Here is a 23162-nt window from a genome sequence, read left to right as displayed (position 1 = left end):
TGCTTTTGTCTGTGGATTTGAAATAGAAGATCCAGAAACTTTTAAATCTTCTGAATGGTTACACGATAGGGGCAAATTAAATTATTCCAGAATTACATTAAAAGGAAGACGTAGTTTTAGTGGATTCTAGGCCTGTGAAATTAATCAAAATCAAATACATAGTTTGAATGGATGCAATTTGCAGATCCAGAAACAACAAAATACATAACATAACAAATATATCTGCATAAAAATGGCTAACCTTGCCGTTTCAATCTGAACAAACATTTTCTGAAATGTGATTTTTGCATTAGTTTGTCAGTCCATTTTTCAGTATTTATTTATTTTTGTCAATTCTTCAGGAAGCGTTTTAAAATGTGAACTTTGAAGAGAATTTTATTACCAAAACGTAAATCTGAAATCTACTTGGAATCACAGTTTTATATTTTTCCATAAATCATTGAGTCCATTGTAGAATAGGCCTTCTGAACATGTGCCACTGAACCGGAAGATCTGCAGTTCTATTCTAGATAAATTCAATTTACTTAACCAAAAGACATATCCTATTCTTGTTATGCACTTTAAATCAAAATTTTGTGTTTTTCCAAATATATATTGTAGACTAACATGCATTTTTTAAATTTACAGTTGAATAATTCTGAAGTTATGAACCAGAATCAACATGAACTCAATAGCCCTTATCAGTACACATACAAATTAGCTTTGACATGATTAAAAAAAGGTTTTATGTAATTTTGTGTGATACCAACTCTAATCATAATATTAAAAATGCACTATGTCATTTTTCTGGTGGGAAGTCTGCTTTTCTGTGAATGCATTGTCCGGAATGCTTCACAGTGTGGCATTAAATGTATCTATTTATTTCATAGCATTTTTACTGCTCAAAAGTATCGTGAAAAACTTGCCTCTCTACAGATCTGACATCTATGATTATTGATAAGTTTAAATTCTCCATGGAGACAGCAAGTGGAGGACTGCCCGTCAGAAAAGTTACATCGTGGACCTTTAAATATCAGATATAACTATAAAAGATACAGTATTCTGGCATTTCAAACACATTTCTTTGTACTTTGTCCTACTGCACCACACAAATACTGTAGTAAGCCCACTGTGTCCAAGGCTGTAGACGCTTTCATGTTATACTTAATGCATTTGCTAGTCCCATGATTCACTGTGCGCCCTCTACATACGAACATGCTTTTAGTGTAAATCATTCCATTAAAACCACTCCTGTAATTTCCCCACAATGCACTTCTTTTCCGCTCTAATCTCTCTCTCTTAGTCAGCTTCCTAGTAGTATACCATTTCTCCCATAGCCTAAGCAGTGTTTAAGGCTACACCTGCCTGCTAAAAGGGCCAGAGTAGATCCACGGAGACCTATAGCGTTAACTGTGGTGCCTGCAGGGATGGCGGTGAGATGGATGGCGCCTGACAGCACCCATGGGTGTTGTGGCGGCGAGGCTGCTGTGTCATGCTTTGGCGGTGAGCTTGGCTGGTCTGTCTGAAGTCTCTGGAGAGGTGTTGTGTTTATTGAATATGTGAGACTAAAAATAAAAGCAGATCTGACAAAAGAGGAAGACTGTGGGAAAAGTGTAGGTCTGTAATGAAATACAACCTTGCTTGAGTTACATATTTTAGTTCAGGTGTTAAGGCACATGCAACTTCTTATTTTTTTCTCGGGATTTTGTTGGGATTTCCTTTGCGGATCAATAAGGTTCATTGTGCAGCTTTTCCACTTGTCTTCATGGTATGATTGTAAGCATTTCCATTCATTTTTAATTTCTATTGCTCAAAAATATTCCTTACGTGAATGGGCAACTCTCTAGATATGAAGTGTAATATAGCATAGTGCTGTAACCTGCTTGTCTCCCTCGTGATAGATAGACTTAATCTGTACTATAAATTCTAGACAAAGCAATAACATTTCCATGGAAACATCAGGTGGCAGATCCTCCACTAGAAATGTTGCGCAGTGCACCTGTAAGTCTGAGGAAACATGTTTGCATAATATGGAGCAGATGTACATTTCTTACTACTCAAGACTACTACCACTTAACCTCGAGCAGTGTGTTGTCTGGTGCCAGTGCAACAGGTGCAGCATCCAGGTGCAACACCTAGACAAATTTCCTCAAGGGGAACAATAAAATATATTGTAAAAAAAAAATAAATGGACTCTAAATTTGCAAAATTGCCTCCAACAAACAAAAATTGCAGTTCCAATCATAAGAGATCAGTAGGGAACGGGTGCATTTTATTGTTTGGTCTTAAAGCGTTTTTGTGAGACATAAAAAATTATGACATCTATTCATATTACTTGAAAATTATGGCCACTTATCTAACGTGGTACAGGGGAGACGGAGGAGGAGGATCACAGCTATATTTCAGATAGAATGAGCAAATGTGCGAAGCTGCATGTTTGGTTTTAGACACAACATTAAAGAAGTGAGACTGATGGAGAGATGAAGGCTTGAAAAGAGCCTGCAGCCCTGCCTCGGCTCCTTCAGCGTGCTGTGTGTTTGAACCTCTGCTGGAGATCACATTACACAGAACAAACAGACCACCGCCCAGACCTCCAGCAGCCACAGGGACGCTCACAGGGACCCTCACAGGAGCCCTCACAAACTCACACGCCCTGTACGAGAGCCTGATGAAGCCCGCAGTCATGGATCCTGCCCTCAGAACACTGGGCCAGTGCCTGAGGCTGTTGTTATTGATGTCCCAAATTCAAACAGAACCAAAGAGCAGAGAGCAAAACCTATGAAATGAACTGAAACGTATTAGCAGCTGATTTAAACATGTACTTAAATGCTACTATTCAGGCATGTGCACAATTTTTTTTTGATTAAGATGCTAATTATCCATTCAAAACACTGATATATAAGATAGGATATAGAATGTAATTGGACAGAAATTGTTACTTTGGATCCTGACATTACTGTTTACAGCATGGAACATTTTATTTTGAATTTATTGAAACTATTTTAGAAACATTTTGAATTTCTCATTGACCAAGTTTGTGGATTGGTGGTGATGTATAAAAAGTATAACTTAGTATTGCTCTTAAGTGATCCTACCATCTGGCTCGTGAAAGAGAGGAGAGAAGTTTTCAGCTTTAGTCTCATCTTTATCTTCATCTTCATCATCAACCCAGCACCGATCGTCAGTCACTCCGTGGGGGTCACTCGAGGACACCAGCAGAGAGAGGAGGGATGAGGGAGAGATTGTGAAGAGGGATGGAGATAAAAAGAAAGAAAGTGCAGAGGAATAGAGAGAGGAGGGATAGAGAGAGAGACAGGAGGCATGGAGGGATAGAGAGAGTAAAGAGGGATAAAGAGAGAGGAGAGGTGAAGAGAGAGAGAGAGTGAGGAGGGATGGAGAGAGAGATGAGAGAGAGAGAGAGAAAGAAAGTGAGGTGAGATGGAGAGAGTGAGTGAAGAGGAATGGAGAGAGTGAGGAGAGATGGAGAGACAGAGAAGAGATGGAGAGAGTGAGGTGGGATGGAGAGAGAAAGACATGAGAGATGAGAAAGAGAGAAAGAAAGTGAGGTGGGATGGAGAGATTAATGTGAGAAGGTGAAGAGAGAGAATGAAGAGGGATGGAGAGAATGAGGAGAGATGGAGAGAGAAAGTGAGGAGGGATGAGAGACAGAAAGTCACAGTGAGAAGGGATGGAGAGAGAAGAGGTGGAGAGATAGAGAGAGAGAGTGAGGAAGGATGGAGAGATCAATGTAAGGAGGGATGGTGTGAGAGAGAGTGAAGAGGGATGAAGAGAGTGAGAAGAGATGGAGAGAGAGAAAGTAAGGAGGGATGGAGAGACAAAGAAAATGACAGTGAGGAGGGATGGAGAGCGAGAGAGTAGGGATGAGAGAGACAATAAAAGAGAGGAGAGAAGAGGAGTGACAGAGCATATTTGTGAGGTAGACAGACCCGAAAGTCAGTGACACAGACAATGTTTAAATGTAACTTTGTTTTGACTGCCAGTTTATTCCAACATACCACTCATTTTAATTCCAACCTGCTTCTCAGACACATAAATTTCACAAGTAGAAGAGCGCTTACTTTTCTTTATTGCCATAGTGTTTTTTCTTGTGTATTCTCGCTCTGAAATTAAACTTAGAAGTCCACTGGTGCCTCTGCAACATGCAAACCTAACCTCCATTCAGTCCTTGTACCCCTGCATCTGTGTGATGATGAATTACTGTCATTTACTTTGTCTCGTCAGCATCCTCTTGTTATTAAAAGTTACACGGACACAAGATCATTCTATTCACTCACTCCACACTGCTCTAATAAGTGTCAGTTTCTTATATGAGTTTGCAATTGACTGAAATAAAAACCAGAGTAGAGAGTGAGAGTTTTTTTATATATATATTTTGCAAGTGATTATGTATTTTTTTATGTATTCATTTCAATATATTAACTTGATTCGTCCCTTTCCCTTCACTCACGTTCTCTTACATCACTTGTCCAATCAGACCAAGTGCCGGTGAGCGGTGTAGTGTTTCCATGGCGATGGCCCGTCTGTCAGTGGTCTCCCCCGCGGCCCTGGGACCTCCTCTGGGACTACCTGTTCTCCAGCTAACCTTGCCTGCCTTACATCCTAAAAAACATGTGCACTTTGTCCCGTTATAATCTGTCGACATGTGTAAAATAACATACAGTAGAGGGAATCCATGCTATAAAAGGAAGATATAGTTGGAGAAAATGTACTTACTCCAGGGCATTATAGGTGCTGGTGGTAAAGAAGAGGCAATGGTCTGAGGAGGAGATGGTTCTGCTGCTGCGGTGGAGAAGGGGCGGAGGAGCAGAGTCAGAATATGAGACAAATAAATTATTTTTTATCTTATTTTATCTTATCTTCTCAAACCCACAGTAGTGCATTAACATATGACCAGACTATAATGAGAAAAAGAGAGCGAGATCGTGAGAGAGAGGAGGCACAATGAGGAGAAAGACTGGAATATAGAGAGGAGGAAGAGAAGGAGAGACACTGAGACACAGAGAGGAGGTAGAGGAGGTAGAAGAGAGAGAAAGAGAGAAAGGAGGAGGAAGAGACTGAGATACAGAGAGGAGGAAGAGGAGGAGGGAGAGATTATGAGAGAGAGGAGGAGAGAGGAGAAGAAAGATACAGAGAAGAGGAGAAAGAGAGAGAGATTGCGAGAGAGGGGGAGGAGAGAAAAGGAGAAAGACTGGGGTACCGAGAGGAGAAGGAGGAGAGAGAGGTTGTGAGTGAGAAGCAGAGAGAGGAGAAAGACTGAGGTACAGGGAGGAGGTAGAGGAGGAGGAGAGAGAGAGATTGTGAGAGAGAGGAGGAGAAAGACTGGAATACAGAGAGGAGGAAGAGAAGGAGAGAGAGAGAAGGAGAGAAAGGAGGAGTAAGAGGCTGAGATACAAAGAAGAGGAGGAAGAGAGATAGAGCAGGAGAGAGGAGGAGAAAGACTGAAATACAGAGAGGAGGAAGAGGAGGAGAGAGAAAGACTGGAATACAGAGGAGGAAGAGAAGGAGAGAGGAGAAAAACTTAGGAACAGAGCAGAAGAGGAGGAGAGAAAGAGACTGTGAGAGAGAGGAGGAGAAAGACTGGAATACAGAGAGGAGGAAGAGAAGGAGAGAGAGATTGTGAGAGAGAGAGAAGGAGAGAAGAGGAGATACAGAGAGGAGGAAGAGGAGGCGAGAGAGAGAGAAAGAGGAGGATTAGGAGAAATACTACAATACAGTCAGGAGGAAGAGAAGGAGAGACAGTGAGATAGAGAGAGGAGGGCTAGGAGGAGAGAGAGAGATATTATGAGAGGAAGGAGGAGAAAGACTGAGATACAGAGAGGAGGAGGAGAGATTGTGAGAGAGGAGGAGGAGAGAGACGGAGATACAGAGGAAAGGAAGAGAAAGAGACAGAGAGAGAGAGATTGCAAAAGAGAGGAAGAGAAAGGAGGAGAGAGAGCAGTGCACCTGCGGAGCACCATCACTCAGGCCTAATACACTGGGGCTGTGGAGCAGGCTGGCTCGGGGGCCGGTCCATTCATCAGAGAGGCAGAGGGGAGGGGTGGGAGACTGGGGGTGTGTGGATGTCAGTGGGCACAGAGGAATGGGAGCAGGCTACAGTGCACAGTCATTTGTACACATTCTGTCACAGTCCAGTCTACTACAGTATGACTATAGACCTCCCATCACCTCATAGTCGGGGTGAATTGGTAAAAAATACTCTCTAGTGAATATATGTGAGCCATAAACAAGATTCAGTAGAAATATAATGGATTAAGGCAGGGGTTCTCCATGGGGCCACATGAGAAACAGAAAATACTGTGGAGGGCCGGGCCAAAATGCTTAATGCAACTCTGCATAATATGAATTGTATTTCTTTATAAGAAGCTGTAAATAGCATTGTTTTATCGCACTGGTAAGACTGGTAAGGGTTTATGTTATGACTAAGCAATGAAAAAGTGAGGTTGCCTTACAAAAAATGTCAATAAAAAACATGTCTAAAATAAAAGCAATGCAGCTTTAGTCCATACTCAAGATAAAATGATAAAATATGTTTCTGGAAACCTGGAACTGTACAATGCCCAGGTCTGGGTTCAAGTAATTGGATGTTACATTTTTACATATATGATCATAAAATTTTGAGTGGACATGCATTTAAAGGGACAGTCTGGGATTTTGGACACAGGACCTCATTTCCTAGTTAGCCAGAGAGTTAGAGATGTGTGGAGACACTTTTTTAAATATTCTATCCAGTCCTTGTATTTGCAGAGGTCGTTGGTGCTAGGCTAGAGCATGTCAATGGCCATAGGTATCCTGCTGCTAAAAACAGTCTTACCCACTCCACAAAAAACCCGTAGAGTAAAACAAGTAAAACTGTTATTACACCAGACTGTCGATGTGAATGTCTGTGTCGATAGAATCATTTTAAAAGTAAAACCAACCTTGCATTTGAAGGATTTATGTCTGAACAGCAGCAACGAGTTGTACAGCAGTAGACTGATATCACCTAGCACCTGTCTTACCGGCAAAGTAAAATTCCTCTGCTACTGAGAAAATAGTCCCTCAATTTGCAATGATTCGTGTGATGCAAGGTTAGTTTTATTTCAAACATTATTCTATCAACACAGACATTTACATTGACAATTTGCTGTAATAATAGTTTTGCTTCGTTTTTGTGGAGTGGGTAAGACTGTTTTTAGTGGCAGACTAACTATGGCCATTGACATGCACTAGCCTAGCACCAGTGACCTCTACCAAAGTGTCTCCATACGTCTCCAACAATCTGGCTAATTAGGAAATGAGGTCCTATGTCCAAAATTCTGGACTGTCCCTTTAATGAGATTGTATTCTGTAGCATTTCTTCTAGAAGGTCCACACCTGCTTGTCTCCACTGAGATGCGATTGCTTTGCCAAAAATATCCCATAGTATGCCATTCAACCTTTCTATCTCCATGGAGACAACCACTCAGCCAAGGAAGAATGTCTGTTTTTTAAGGTATTTGGTTTGAGCCACAATGGGTTTAATACCATGCAATACCATGAAACATTCCAGGACCCTGCATCAGAAAAGTTCCACAGTGCCCCTTTAACACACCAGATGGACCTCGGATGACCACACCTGACAAAGTAGTGCGTTATCTATCTGACCCCATCACTTCCTCCTATGTGCCTGTTACATAGCATTTATTCAGTGCTGTGGCCGCTGTAAACTGTGCTTAATGTTATTTTAATGGCCACTGCACCGCAATTTCCTGTGATTGATAACCTCCACTTCCTCCGCCAGCTTCTATGACCCAGCAGTGACTCAGCAATACACGCCAGAAACATGGAGGAAGGAGCAAAAAGCCAATTCAATTTACTCGTTGTCAATATCTGTTATCGTGGGCATGCTAGTAGCCTATAACCTAGCGGAGGCGAAACGTAATGAAGGAAAATAGTAAAGTCCTGTAAAGAAAAAATGTTGGTATCTGTCCTTTACTTAAGTACATTTTTAAACCTTTTCATGGGGCTCTGTTTTAAATGTTCCACAGTATGACATTAAACACCTCAACCTTACATTTATTCAATTACAAGTGGTTTTATAGCTCAGAAATACCTAGACAAACAGGCATTCTGACTGTGAGCAGGGTTGCCTCTCCACAGATCTGACCTGTAACTTGATCTGGTTTGGTCTCCATGAAGATAGAAAGGTTTAGTACAATATTGTGAAACATTTCAGACAAACTCTTCACCAGAAAATTTACACAATGCACCTTAAAATTGGATATTTTTTACTCTTACTTCACTACATTTGAGAGCAGGTTTCTGTACTTTCTACTTCATGACATTTTTGAACAAGACTGATAAGTAAAAGTTTTTTTTTGTTTTTTTGTAGAGACTGTTGAAAAGGCTGACGGGTCTTTTAACAACTTTATAATGTGAGTAAACAAAAATAGACAAAGAAAAACAGCTTGAAAAAAATAACACTAACACATCTTTAACACTTTTACTTACAGTAGGTTTTGTCATATGGTATTTTTTTGCTCCACTATCTGTACTTTTACTTAAGTAACAAAAATGAGTACTTCATCCACCACTCTAACATACCCAGCAAAATACTGTATTGTGTAGTCATGACTTGGCACAGTGTATTGAAGGGCAAAGCAGCAGTCCATAGCTGATACAGGAAGCAGCTCAAAGACGGATCTTGTCAAAGGCTAAAATAACATGAAAAAAGACAAAATGGCCGTTGGTTTATGGGATGTCTTCGGGGGGTGAGTGTGGACACTGTACAGAGCAGGCTGAAAAGGAAAATGAGCTCAGTGCTGGTTTGGTGAACAGCTGTGGTGGATGTAAAATGTGCTCTATGCAAAAGGCGTTTGGGTTTCAATTTCTGGCACTTAAACTAAATTAACCACACAAATGCATATTTATTTTATTTTGTAATAGTGATTGACATTAGTGATAGACCAATATATCAGTTGGCTGATATATTGGAGTGATATTTAGACTTTTTAGCATATTGGTTATCGGTCTTAAATCTCCTAGCCAAGCTGGTGCCACCTAGTGCCTCCGCTCAATTTCATTTCTCTCCAGTGACTAGGTCAGGAATCAGAATACACTAGATGGTTTGCAAGAACCCCAGAAGTTGTAGACCACACACTGGCCAGTCAGCAAAGAGCTGTGAAGCCATGACGTCAAACTAAAGTACTTGTCTGGGCCCCTTTTGTGGTACAGCACAACAGTAAACAAAGCGGCTGAGATGAATGCAGACGAAGAATACATTCTATATTGGCAACGGTTCCTGAGATCGAGGATTTAAAGCCAGAACAAAGAGAATGTTTGGTGAATTTTATCAAGGGGAAAGACATTATTGCCCTTCTTCCTACGGGATTTGGTGCATTACATATTTTACAACCAAATCACAGCGATTGGTTAAATTAAAAAAGTACTGCCTACCGTCAAGCGAATGAATTCTAATGCTGCAAGATCAGACGGTTTCCATGAAGTGAAACTGGCAGATGAATCAGGCTATAAATCTCCTGCACAGGTCGATATTTGGTTTTGGCTAATTTGCTGCCTGAAAAATACAAAGCTTTATCTCTTCACTTTAATATGAAGAGACTGCACAAAACATGACTACACAGCTCTTTTAAAGCTTTATGGTAAAACAGGCTTGATTTTGGAGTAAATTTAAATACATAACATAATTTGTGGAAAATAATCAAAATAGGTTTTATATATTGGCTCAGGAAAAATAGAGTTTAGGAGCCATTGCTTAGATTAGGGGTCAGAACTTGGAATGACATAATCCCCGTGTTAAACTTCAGATGCACGGTTCAGTTAGTCAAGTCGCAAAAAGAATGGCTTGTATACAGGGGCGTAGAACTGGGGGGTAGAGAGTACTGTTTACCCAGCGCCCAGAGCAGGGAGAGCCCTTCACAAAGTCTATAATGTGCATTTTAGTGTGGGCACACCAAGATGATTTGTACCTAGGGCCCAGAATTAGGTGCTACATCCCTTCCAGTATATTACAGTAGAGATACTCAATCAAGTAATAAAAACTAGGGAAGTGCTCAAATCAGTCAGTTAATAAGTTCATTTTTTAACCCAGTCATTGTTAATACATTAATAGATAATAAAGCAACGTTTGAGAGTGAAGTTCTTCTTTTTAGCTTTCATGTAGAGGCTCGGCGGCTGTGTAGGAGCAGCTTCACAGACAGCAGGTTGACAGCAGGGAGTGATGAAAGGGAAAATAACACGAGTATGGTCAAGATTTTCACTGTCAGGTTTTTCCATTTTCACAAAAAACAGAGAGCACAGCCATGTTGCATTTTCTCACTTGGGATCTCATATGTTCTTAAACTTTCCCAGTGGAAAGTCCGAGATTGCAGGGCGTTCCGGTTGTCATGTACAAGTCGAAACTCTGAAAATTCAACCTCTAAGGATGACCTGAACGCACCATGAATCTCCACAGAAAGAATGAGTGACTCGTTGCCAGACTGCTGCTCAGTTAATGATAGATGATACACGCAAAGATAACATACCACTCAGTTCATAAGACGTGGTTTCCTTCTGATTCACTGGAGCTGTTTTGTCGTTATTTGTCAGAAATGGGGAGAAAAGTCCCATGGCAACTGGCACACACTCATCATCGCCATGGCAACCCTAATAGTACATTGTTAAATTCAGATTCATTCACAAGGTCATGTCGGGGCTCAAAATGAATGGACCCATATAAGAACGAAGGAGATTTCCATTAAAAAAAACTGGATTAAAATAGAAAGCAGTTATGTTTTGGCTGGGGGCTGTATATCTAGTAAGTATAGCAATGGAGTCCAAAGCCAAGGTCGCTAGAGTCAGACTAATAAAATAAGCGTGTTAGTGATTGGCTGTTTCGATTTGGACCTCACTACTTTTTGCTGCTCGCTTGGCCTTTATTTTCACAAACAGAAGAAGAGGAGGAGGAGGAAGTGTAGGAGGAGAGCATGTGATCCACAGTTTTGTATGCTTAATGTCAACTGATAAGTAGACAGCACTCTCAGGCTAACACCTACTGCCTCAACACGCCATTGTGCAGTATTACTGAAAATATGTGGGTTTTTGTAACTGCCATGTGTCGACGTGATGGGAAAAAAAGAAATTATTAGAGAAAGCAACAGTTGATTTTGAATATTTATGGAGCAAACCCACGACAACTGTTGCATGAGCACATTTACTTGTAAACAGAGCATGGAAACTAGGGATGTAACAATAACCGAAATATTGTGATATCATATCGTCAAAGTTCACACAATAATATCGTGGACCATCACAATATATCGAATTACAAGTCTCTTTGCTTAAATTAAGCGTTATGGTGAGAACTACATAGACGATGATCCTTTGCTCCATTTGAGTGCAGACAAGAAGAAATAACAGTTCTAAACACTTTGAAGTCAGTTCTTTGGATTAAGTCTTGTCAAGGCATTTTAAGAGCAAAAAGTATCGTATTAACAGTTTTGTTAGCCTCCAGAAAATATTGCAATAAATATCGTACCGTGAGACGTATATCGTGAAAATATCATACTGAGAGATTTGGATATTGTTACATTCGTAATCGTGAGCCTCCCCACTATATCGTGAGCTTTCCCACTATATAAATATCATACCGTGAGGTTCATATCATGACAATATCGTATCGTGAGACTTGGATATCGTTACACCCCTAGTGGAAACCGTTCAGATCTATAGTATGTAGTATCTGTATTGAAATCTGATTTGATGTATTACACAAAATTGACTCTTGTGAGCTATAAGCCATGTTAGAATGATGTTACCTCCTCAAAAACATATCTGGAGTTGTGTTTTGTTTCATTTACACATGTTGAATACTCCTTTATTATTAGTCTGTCTACATCTCCAAAGCTCAAAATGCTCTTTTCCACCTTGTGATGTCATGTAGGAGTAGTGGTTTCCAAATTAGCAGCTACCTTTTACCTTTTACCTCAGTAGCGATTGGCAATTTTAGAGCTCAAATTCTCCAAATGATTCTAGTGAATGTGAGGAGGAAACAGCATTATAATGTAGAGCAAAAATAGCCTAACGTGGGCCCTTAAAGGATATTGTTTTCTATCGTTTATTTATGATTCACCCGTCTCCTCTCTCCACAGCCTTATTACAGAGAGTGAATGAGCTCCTCTAGCCTTGATCATGTCTAATCAGAGTGGAGAGGCTGAGCTGATCTGTGCTATTGAGCTCATTATCCTGCAGGGACATGACGCTAGCCAAACCATCGCAGACACATGCACACACCACAGGCTGGGCACTGAGCCTCTCAAGTTATATGAAACAGGTTAGAGACATACTGTATGTATTGGTACCATAGACTGAAGCTCACGAGGCTTGATTTACCGAGAAAATAACAAAATAAAAACACCAGGATAATGTTGAGTGGGTTAATATGAACATTTTAAGACCAAACTGAGTCTGATAGCAGCAGTTACAGAGAGAGGGGTGAGCATGTTTTCAACGCAAAGTGAAATGGAGCCAGAAGCGCTTGGAATAAATATCAGTGCTCAATATCAGGGAAGTTTTCAGTATCGAACAAATACTGATAACCACACAGATATATTGCACTGGGAATATCTTCAGAGGCAATAGCTATGCTACAAAGTATGGGCAGTTCAGGAATCAAAACATGTATCTTATCGATATGAGGTGAGAATCTTAACCACTCCACCACCATATCCTATTTTTCTTGTAATTTACTTTGTTTTTTTCCTAATTATTTGCTCTTGCAATCTCATCGATTGTACACAAGCTATTCTATAAACAGTACTGGACTGTCATAAAGTCTAGATCAATATCTAATATGTCTGCTCATAGGTGTAGGGCTGTTTTCTTGTGTCTTTGTATTGTGGTGGTTTCAAAACATTCCTTTTATTGCCACATGTAACTTATAGCTATTAAATGTTGACACTGTTCTCACAATATAGAGAATTGATCCTGCCTGTGTCTTGCCTGGGTTTTATCAGAAAATATCAGAAAGCAGGTGGTGTTATTTTTCCTACATGTTTTGGGAGTAGCATTTGGGAAATTTAGTTGTCTTTGAAAGGAAGCAGTTACATTTTTGATCTAATACATTTTTAATAAATATATTTGGTCGTGTTTTCTAATAATGTTTTAGAATAGTTTTTTCTTTGTTTTAAATATATCACCATGTTGGATACAACACAGAACTAAATATTTTTGGCAAATTCTTTCAGTAATTATGGTCATTTCAAAACAGGCAATTCTGTATGGTTTATTATCATTTTAACAGTCTTTTCCATTTTTTCCCTCCAGAAGTTTTCAATCCTCTGACTTTATCACTGTCCCTATTTAGAATTAAAGTGATGTTACTTTCTTTATTTGGAAAGTCAACTGCATGATGGAGATGGAAAGTTAAAGTATGTATGACAGGTTTTGATGGTTCTCTAATTTCTACATTATCTGGTGGAATAATATTATAAAGTTTTAACTATAAAGTATAGTTTTAGACCAAACAAGAAGCAATTAGTGAAGAAATGTTGAAATTGTTGAAAAATGCAGGAAGAAGAGGGTTTGACGACATAACAACAAGACAGTTCTGGCCAAAAGTTTGACACAATTTCCACATTCGAAACACATTTTTCTCATACTTTAAATATAATTTCAACAAAATGAAGGTGTTTTTTTTTAACAGTTTATTTGTCAAATAAATTAGAGGAGTTTTGGCCCAGTGCACGACATGGTTGCTAGGTAACAGTTATGGAATTCCCTAGCATGTTGTCAAGATTTACAACCTGGAAGTAAAATCTGAAGCCTAAAAAGTGGCCCAACTGGGGTAAAAATTGTTTTGTAATCTTTGTGTTTTAGTAAAATGAGTAGTTCAACCTACAATAGGCACTTTAAAACCGTATTCCAACATTCTCCATGGAGACAGATACGTTTTATGCCATACTGTGGAATATTATAGCCAAAGAAACAGCACAGCAAGCAGGAGAGTGCCCCCTACAGACCAAATAGTCAGGTTTGTGGAGATGCAAGTTTTCTGTGTTTTTCAGCAAAATTAAAACATCCATAAGAAATAAACTTGCTTTTATTTTAGTAGTAGTAGTGTTTTGGGGTTAAATATTACATATTATGGCTTTAAGTGATAATTTGTTTAATTTAACATGAAATCTGTGAAATGTGAAATACGTGAAATGACAATAAAGCAACTGAATTGAATTGAAATTTGTGAAAATTACTATAGAAACCTCAAGCTAACTTATTTATGGTTTTCAATTCAGGCTAAAATTCCAAAATGTTCCAGACTGTAGCTTTAATTTGGGCGTTTGAGTCCCCCTTTTCTTTCCACCAAAACACAAAACCCTTCTATTCACCTTGTTCTCCTGCCAGTGCAATACCCCATATTACAATAGCACCAAATTACCCACGCTCTCCTCTCTGTATGTGCTTTTAGACATGAGGGTTTTCCAAGGGCGTTTTGATAAAAGTGCTTTACTAACACACGCTCTTATTTGGCAAAGAGCTATGGATGACTCATTCCCCTGAGCAGCACCCTTGGGTCCCTGCCTCGCTGTCACACACTGAAAGACAGGCCTACTGGTCAATGTTTAATGCTTCGTAATTGGTTTTACCTTGGGATGCCAGTGTCCATTTAAGGCCAAAAGCATAGGAAGCTGCAATCCAATCTGGGCTTTTATTGTGAAATGTATAGTGTGGGTGTATCGTATATAGATTCTATGTGATTCTGGTAGTTGAATGAATCCATTAGTGAAACCATCTTTTTTCTGTCTCCTCCGCTAAAACTCCGGGAACCACCCTCTATTCTCAAAGCACTTTCACCTTCATGAGTATGAATTAGTCACTTGGTGCATGTTTACTGATCACAAGGCCCGTCTATGTCATTTTTGGAGGCCTAGAGCAAAAAGGCTGAAATGGGTGCCCATCAATAGAAATAAAAAGCAGGGTAACACTTTAGTTTAGGGACCACATATTAATAGCTAACTAAGTGGCAACTGGTATAATAATTAGCTGTTACTTAGCTATTAGTTGGTATTAATCAAACACTTATTCATGTTTATAAAGATTCTGGTGTATGCACAAAAACATCTATTGTAATCTCCACTACTTTAATGGGAAGAAAATAATTAATGGGTTAGTACTCACAAAATACAGCCTTAGACAAAAATGCACTGAAAGTACTTTGTAAATCCTAGCAAAGTTGTAATTAAGTACTTATTATGCATTTTATTATTAACTAGCGTGTTACCAAAAGCAGACCCTAACTGCACTACTATAAGCACACTTTGATCATGTATTTAGTTAGAGAATACTGAATACCTGTACGTGTATTAAAAAGTATTTTACATGGTCCAATCAGAGTACTGTATTCTGAATAGTTGCATTTAAATTATAGTGTATTGTCACAGTTTTATGTTTGTTTCACTGTTTCTTATTTCTTCATTTCCTATCACTAATTGCGGAAGGAAAAACTGCACACAAGTGATGTTTTCTATTTTTCTCCCTAATATTGTGCAGTTTGTAGCCTAATTTGTGTGATCAAGTATCATCAAGTAGCATCAAGATCCTGCTTTCTTTTGATTTTAGAAAAGTAACTGTTTCCTGACCACCATCAAATGAAAGAGAATACAGTTACTCGGAATCCGTACTCTGAATACCTATTCTCAGTACATGTATTCAGTTAATTCACAACACTATAAGCACATTGGTAATACATGTTATAACTGTGTGTTTTTTGCTCTCCAGAGAACCATGAGCACTGTGGAGGAGGAGCCGGACCACATGATACCATGAAGACACGCCTCCAGGTCCTGCGCTGCCAGCTGCTGAGTGAGTACACACACAACTACTGGAAAACTGCTGTATACAATTTTATTTATGAATTAATACATTTTCTCGGCTTGTGTGTTAGAGAACTACACAAAACACCCAAACTGCCAAACTACACAAAAAATACATGAATTATTTTTATTATTATTTTGAAACTGTGTTTTCACAGGAGGTATTACATTTCTGTGGGGTTTTAATTGTTAACACAGAACAAGTATTTAGGTCACCATGCTAGCTTTAATCATTTTGAAAATTCTATATTCACCAAAAAGAACGTATTAAATAGTTTCATTCGTTTCAGTTTTGTAACTACTACTGCACATTGCATCAGGTTTATAGTAGTAGTAGTTGTAATATATTGTTTTGTATCTTGCTTTCGTATATTCACTGCTTGCATAATACCCCCTCTTTAAACATGGTATTTTATATCAAGTACTACTAGATAACATATCCATCGTTACCTTGTCATTGAAACTATTCTTTGTGTAGCTCTGCCTTGTTCCTGGAAACCTAGTTAAGTTGAAGCCACTTTGAACCATGAAAAAACAGTCTGAATGGACGTCTGTGGCCTCGCTCTGGCAAAGAAAGTGAAGACTGCTTTTCTTCTGCTCTTTGAAATGAACAGACGAGCTCCAATGACAACTCACTGTCCTTGTGTCAAACGAATGAATGGAGAAATGGAACACAAAATTTTACTCGAGTTATTCACAACGTTGGATAGCATGTGGATAGACAATATTACCAGATTTATGACATCTGTTGTATTAATTTATGCAAATATTTATTTGATAATTATTCGTTTATTTATATCATACTTTAAAGGGCTTGTACACAATTTTTCCCATGTATTTGAGCAAACGTTGTCTTGGTACAGTACAGATATATTTTATCACCAGCTCTTGAGGTTAAAATAAGCTAGTTGTGTATTATAGTGGTTTACTGTTGGATAATCAGGAAGTGCATGGTTAGCATGCGAGCCATTGCTGTTATTACTGTGACTAGCAACCTCCTCTCTGGACTGAAAGTTGTGGAAAGCATTTATAAACTCATTTTGGAATAACTTTGGACCATTGCAGGCTGAAAATAAAATGGACAGTTGTGTTTTTTAAGAAAACCAAGTACAGCCCTTTAAAAATAGTCAAATACTTTAAAAGGCCCATATTATGCTGTCTTCTGTTCTAGGTTATAATGCTGTTTTCTCTTCAAAAACATACCAGGAGTTGTGTTTTGTTTCATTCACACATAACATGTTTAACAGACAAATCCTGCATATTTAGGCTGAATTCTTCTTGCTAACTGAAAACACTCCACCTTGTGATGTCATGTGGTAATACATTAAGTGCTCCACTGTGTTTTTAAACTCCATACACTATCACTAGAATCATATGGACGATTTCAGTCCTGGAATTGCCAATCTCTAATTAACAAAAGGAAAAGATAGCTGTTAACTTGAAAATTACAGCTTTGTGACATGGAACAGAGCATTTTGAGCTTTGGAGATGTAAACAGACTAATAAAACAGGATTACTCAAACATGGGTGTATGAAACAAACCACAACTGTGCATATGTTTTTGATGAGGTAACAACATTCTAATGTGGTTAAAAGCTCACAAGAGTCAATTTTGTGTAATATAGGACCTTTAAAAATACAAAACATAGGACCAAAATTACAACCCACTAGGGGATTATAGTGTACAAAATGACTAGCCATTTTCTTGCTGGTACTTCACATTCATCCAAGAGTGGTAAAACTATAGCTCTGATGGGGGTCATCCATGGACCACCGGGCCTTGAGACCCTGAGTCAAACAGCGATGCTATCTGTGCGCCTCCTCCACAGAGCTCTACCTGAGGCGCACCACTGACAGACCTGTCCAAATTCTGCAGAGATAAGCCTGTGCTAAGAGCCTGGGGAGAGGGGTAGAGGTGGAGCGGGGTCACAGTACACTGTTTTAAACAAGAAACTAGAGTGTGGAAGTGAGATTCTGCTAGTTTCTGCTACAGAGGAGGATGTCCAGGTCGCAGGGTGCACAGGAGAGAAATTACAGTTATGTGATCATTCTGTAATTCTAATTAAAGGTGCTATATTACACAAAATTGACTATTGTGAGCTTTAAGTAAGTTAAGTAATGTTGTCCCCGCATCAAAATTTTACCTGGAGTTGTGTTTTGTTTCATTCATGCATGTTTGAGTAATCTTTTATTGCTAGTCTGTCTACATCTCCAAAGCTCAAAATGCTCTGTTCTACCTTGTGATGTCATGTAGTGGTCATTTACAATGCAGTGGACGCAGTGGAGGGAGTGGCAATCAGACTAATATCAGTTTGTATAAAAAATACAGACAGATATCATGCAGATGTCATGAAAAAATGGCAAAAGATGTCCCATGTAAGTTGATTAAATTAAATATTAAAACCATTTTGCTGTTTCTACACAAAAGCTTATTTGCTTAGAGACCAAACTGAATACTGTAGTGTCTCTCCTTAACTCCCGGATACATTGTTCCCTCTAGATTCTTTCCTTCTTCCTGTTTAACCTTTCCTCTTCCTGTCATGGTGCCTTAGTCATAGCGACCAAATCATCACTTGCATAAACATTAGAAGCACTTTTATTTTTCACATTTTGTTTTGTCTATCTGCAGATAACTGGATTCAAAGCTGCTCCACAAACAAGCCGCCAACCCAACAGGAAGCTATTATCCTGTTAGCCTTTTTCGTTCTTATCTTTAGCCTCACATCTGTATTGGCCTGAGTGCCCCGCCCATGCTCTCCTCTTTTGGGATGTCCTATCTGACTTTGACCCTGTGGGAGAGCACACACCCAGGGCTAATTATGCTTATTCCCATTTAAAGAGTCAGTGCAATGGACTTGGAATGTACAGAGGCAGTAAACAATTCCATGTAAAGAAATGGTTATTTATAGAGAATATGTCAGAATGGTGACCAGGAAGCAGAGGAAGTTTGCTTATGACTTAAACTGATAATGTCAATAATTATGCTACAAGAACTTCCTGTTTAACTTAATTTTAGATAGGGTAGCTCATAGTGATAGTTACAATATAAAGTTTGAAATATAAAGGTTGTATATTCTGCAAAACTGACTCTTGTGAGTTCTAAGCCAGTGTTGCTTCCTTCTCAAAAACATATCAGGAGTTGTTTTGTTTCATTCACATAAGTTTGAGTAATCCTGTATTTTTAGCCTGTCTACATCTCTAAAGCTCAAAATGTTCCTTGTAATATTTTGAAGTGGTAGTTTTTATGTTAAGAGCTACCTTTGACCTTTACTTTAGTAGACATTGGAAATTCCAAGGCTGGAATGATCCAAATGATTCTAGTATGTGGAGTTTAAAAACATGACATCACAAGGTAGAACAGAGTGTTTCTGATTTGAGATAAGAACTCCAGGTATGTTTTTGATGAGGAATAGCATAATATGAGCCCTTTAAAGATGCTGTACCTGATTTATACTAATCTTAAAAACATGAAAAATGCAATTAGGTCATTTTTGAACACTTTACAGTGTTCAAAAATTAAGTTATTCCTCACTTAATTTATGGATTCTAAGCATCCTAATTATTCACCGTGATGGGTTTATTAGCACTTTTCACAACTCCAGAAACCAGGCTGTCACTGTAATGTTAACAGTAACTAGCATGCTAACAGGGCACCTCCTGATTCTTGGGCAATAAAATGCCAGCGAAGTGAAGGAATCGTGAATGTAGATACTGATACCTGAGCCAAGTTAAAGGATCACGTCGGTTGACATCATTAACACAGGCTTTGGTGTCTTGCCTAAGGATACAACAGGAGCTTGAACCACCAACCTTCGTGTTAGTGGATGACTGAATGATCTACATGCTGAGACAATTTTGATCAATGACTTATGAACATAGATTCAACCTTGCAAACTACATTGTGTTATTTCGGAGTTACAATGCAAAATATAAAAACATAGCAAATGTATATATTTTACATGCTAACTTTTGAATAGAGACTAAACAGGATAAAAGATATTGAATTGTGAATGAATTTATGAGACCTCCTTACCCCCTGTGGTTTTTATTCAAATAACTTGTCAGCAGTGAGAGAGCCGTTGTTTGAATATGAAATTGGCGTCTCTTTTAATCATTTTCTGATTTATAGTATCAATGTCGTAGTGTTGGGTCATTGATTTGAATCTTAGAGCAGTCCAGACTACAAATGAGCCAATAACACCACAGCCACACTGTGAAATCTGCTAGAACTAATGATGATAATGACCACCATGATTGTGCTGTAGAGACAGATCTGCTGACAGCAGCCTTATGGAATGCAGGAAAAGTAATAATAATCAGTATGTTCAGTGGACAGTATTTTCAAAGTTGCATGTTTACATTTCCAATTTTTTTTTTTTTTCATTGAGTCAGTATCCTGGTTGGACCTTTCATTGATGTTTTACTTATTGGCCCAGAATGTTTCATAATATTTGTACATTTATTTTTACAATGCATATTGATTGATTGATTTGTTTTTTACAATAATCATATAAAGTACACAGAAAAGCACATTTCTCAAAAAGGAGTGGGAAGCAGTTCAGTAGTTACAAACAGGGTAATTAACAGTTAACACAAATTGATTCATTTTGTAATGAGTGAACAGTATTTTGATAGAAGAAAAGGCAGCCCCTACACTGGTATTGCTTAATTTTGGGTGTCACCAAATACTGAAAGCTGAAGTATTGATATTGATATCAGAACTGAAATAGATGGATCGGTTCATCTTATCAGTACCCAATACCTAAATTAAGACTTTACACATCACTTAAGAAATGGGTTTCCTGTTAAAGGTGACATTTTGAGGACTTTTTGCCAATACGTATTTAGGTTTTCATCATTCTGAAACTCATACATAGATCAGTGTATGTTCATAAAAATGATTTATAAAATCTAACCTATCATAAATCGCCATATTGCCATTATATTGTTATTGCAATTGTACTTTATATACTTTAGTAGTACAGTGTATTTCTCAAACAGAACAATGAGAATGAGACACACAATTCTGTAAGGTGTCTGGCTAGTCATCATAATCCAATCTTCTTGCCGTTAGCTGATAAGAGCTCCCGTCCAATCAGAGTACTCCGACATCACATCACAGGCGCACGTATAAAGGCTGGCCCTTGCTCTGCGTGATTGCCTGGACTCAGACCTGTCAGACACTACACTGTGCAGTCATTTAGTGTGGGGCAGTGGAGCGTTGGTGTGTGCTCTGTGGAGATGTGATACCATGGGAGCAGACTCATTTGTATTCTGACAGGGTGGAGATAGCACCCTGGGGACATTGGGGAACACCATGAGGATCACCCGCCTGTCTGTCTGGAGAGGCTGTGATTATCATAAATTAAGCTAAGCATAACCCAGGATAGTGAAGCTCTGAAGAAGACATGCTTAATCAGTGGATATCTTTCAATGCCTGCAAGCAATTACAAGTATTTATCTGACCACATAATACATGAGCTCATTTGTAGAAACATAGAGACTGGTTCAGAAGAAATTTATTTACTGACAAATTCATAGTTCACTGTAAGATCAAGGGCCAATTTTTCACTTTTTTCTGATCAATGTTAGAATGAAAACCCTTTATACTTAGTTTGTGTTCTTCTCACAAAACTTAAATGCGCTTTGCCTTGTGATGTCATGTGGCAATAAAGGAAATGCTCCATTGTGTTTTTAAACTCCATACACCTTCACTTGAATCATTTGGATAATTTCAGTCCTGGAATTGCCAATCTGTGTTTTCTGAGAGAAAACCGTAGCTCAAATATGCAGGATTTGTGTGTTGAACATGTGTAGATGAAATAAACACAACTCCATGTATGTTTTTAATGAGGTAACAATATAATAACATAGATCAGAAAATACTGTAATATGGGCCCTTAAACATGATCTTTGAAAGCAGACATTTGTGTCCAGTGAGATTTTCTACTAAAGTACAGCCTGTTTTTATTCAGTTCTCACCTAACTGTTACAATGCCAGCCAGTGAGCTTCTTCTAGGTGACCTTGACTTGTCTCTGGTGCTGTAGTGAGTGGGCTCTGCTGCTGTGTGATCCTGTGTCCTGTCCAGTCACAAATCAGCAGAGAAGTGAACCCCCATCCTCTGACTCTGCAGCTCTTACATCTTTCTGTAGACTCTCCAAATTGAACAGAGCTCCTGCCAGCTGGCCCCTGATACCAGCGCACTATACCACTGCCACTGTGCTCTGCGGGCTGCTCCCTGTTATCACTATGCCTTATTAAAACTATAGCACAAGCTGACCCCTGGTACAACATGTCAATAAATAGCCCTGTCCCCACTGAGAGTTGGACTGACGCCTCCTACAAATAGATAACACATGTCTTTATTTTCCTTTATAAACATAAGCCACAATAATAAAAAAAAAAAAATACTAGGTTGGATTATTAGGTTCTTAAAGCACAGCAGGCCTTCATTCATTCTTTTCCTACACTTGTTGCTTCAATAAGACTGACAGATGAAAACATGGCTGCCAATTAGTGCAGGATATTGCCAAGCACATCACAATAAAATATGTATAGCTATACAGTATATACACTGATCTGAAGATGGCAGTTCGAATCCTGCTCTCCACATAAATATGATTGGTTGAGCGGCAGATCCACTGCCCCACAGGTTGGCTGGTGTGATTTCACTCCCCCCAGATGAATGCTGTCATTGTGCCTTTGGGCAAGACACTTAACCTACCTTGCCCCCAGTGTCTGTGTACACTGGTGTGTGAATGGGTGAGTGGTTCTTTGCTCTATAAAAAAGTGCTCTATAAAAACCTGACCATTTACCAAAAATGTAGATTTTTTATTTTTTATTTTTAAAAGCACTTTATTGTCATATAATCAGGAAGTACAAGTTAGGTTAGCATGCTAGTTGTTGTTGCCGTTGTTGCATAAACAAAAGCAATATGCTTCTGTCTGTCATGATAAACAGCTTTATTGATATTTTGAGTACAGCCTTACTGCCAATCTGCTCACACTCTCCTGCCAAACCATCACCAATCACTCACTGGGAGGGTTCATTTAGTTTGCTGTTCAAGGACACATCTGCTGGATTTGAACTATCAACCACCTTGTCATAAGACTGCCCCTGAGTTTTTCTCTCAAACAGAAAACACCTTGTGAAGCAAAATACAACTCCAGGTATGTTTTTGAGCAGGTAACAGCATTACAACATGTCTTCAAGTTCACACAAGTCAAGTTTGCATGATATAGGACCTTTAGGAAATACTTGAAATTACATAGACAAATTGATTGGTATGCCAGTATCCTAAAATGACATGTCTTCGGCCCCGGTGACATTGAAT

General features: G+C 38.8%; 1 protein-coding gene across 1 annotated transcript in view; it reads left to right on the top strand.

The window, feature by feature from the left end:
• tmem108 (transmembrane protein 108) overlaps window positions 1–23162 on the top strand; it is a 66486-nt gene that overhangs the window by 30164 nt on the left and 13160 nt on the right. The window contains exon 3 of the mRNA XM_020935702.2: window positions 15733–15816. Within this exon, the coding sequence (XP_020791361.2) occupies window positions 15777–15816 (40 nt within the window). The 5' untranslated portion in view covers window positions 15733–15776. The remainder of the gene's footprint in view (window positions 1–15732; window positions 15817–23162) is intronic.

This window comes from Boleophthalmus pectinirostris, unplaced genomic scaffold, assembly GCF_026225935.1.
Source record: "Boleophthalmus pectinirostris isolate CB_2022bp ecotype Guang Dong unplaced genomic scaffold, ASM2622593v1 HiC_scaffold_15, whole genome shotgun sequence".
NCBI classification, from domain to species: domain Eukaryota; kingdom Metazoa; phylum Chordata; class Actinopteri; order Gobiiformes; family Gobiidae; genus Boleophthalmus; species Boleophthalmus pectinirostris.
This window is presented reverse-complemented; position numbering and strand designations above follow the sequence as displayed.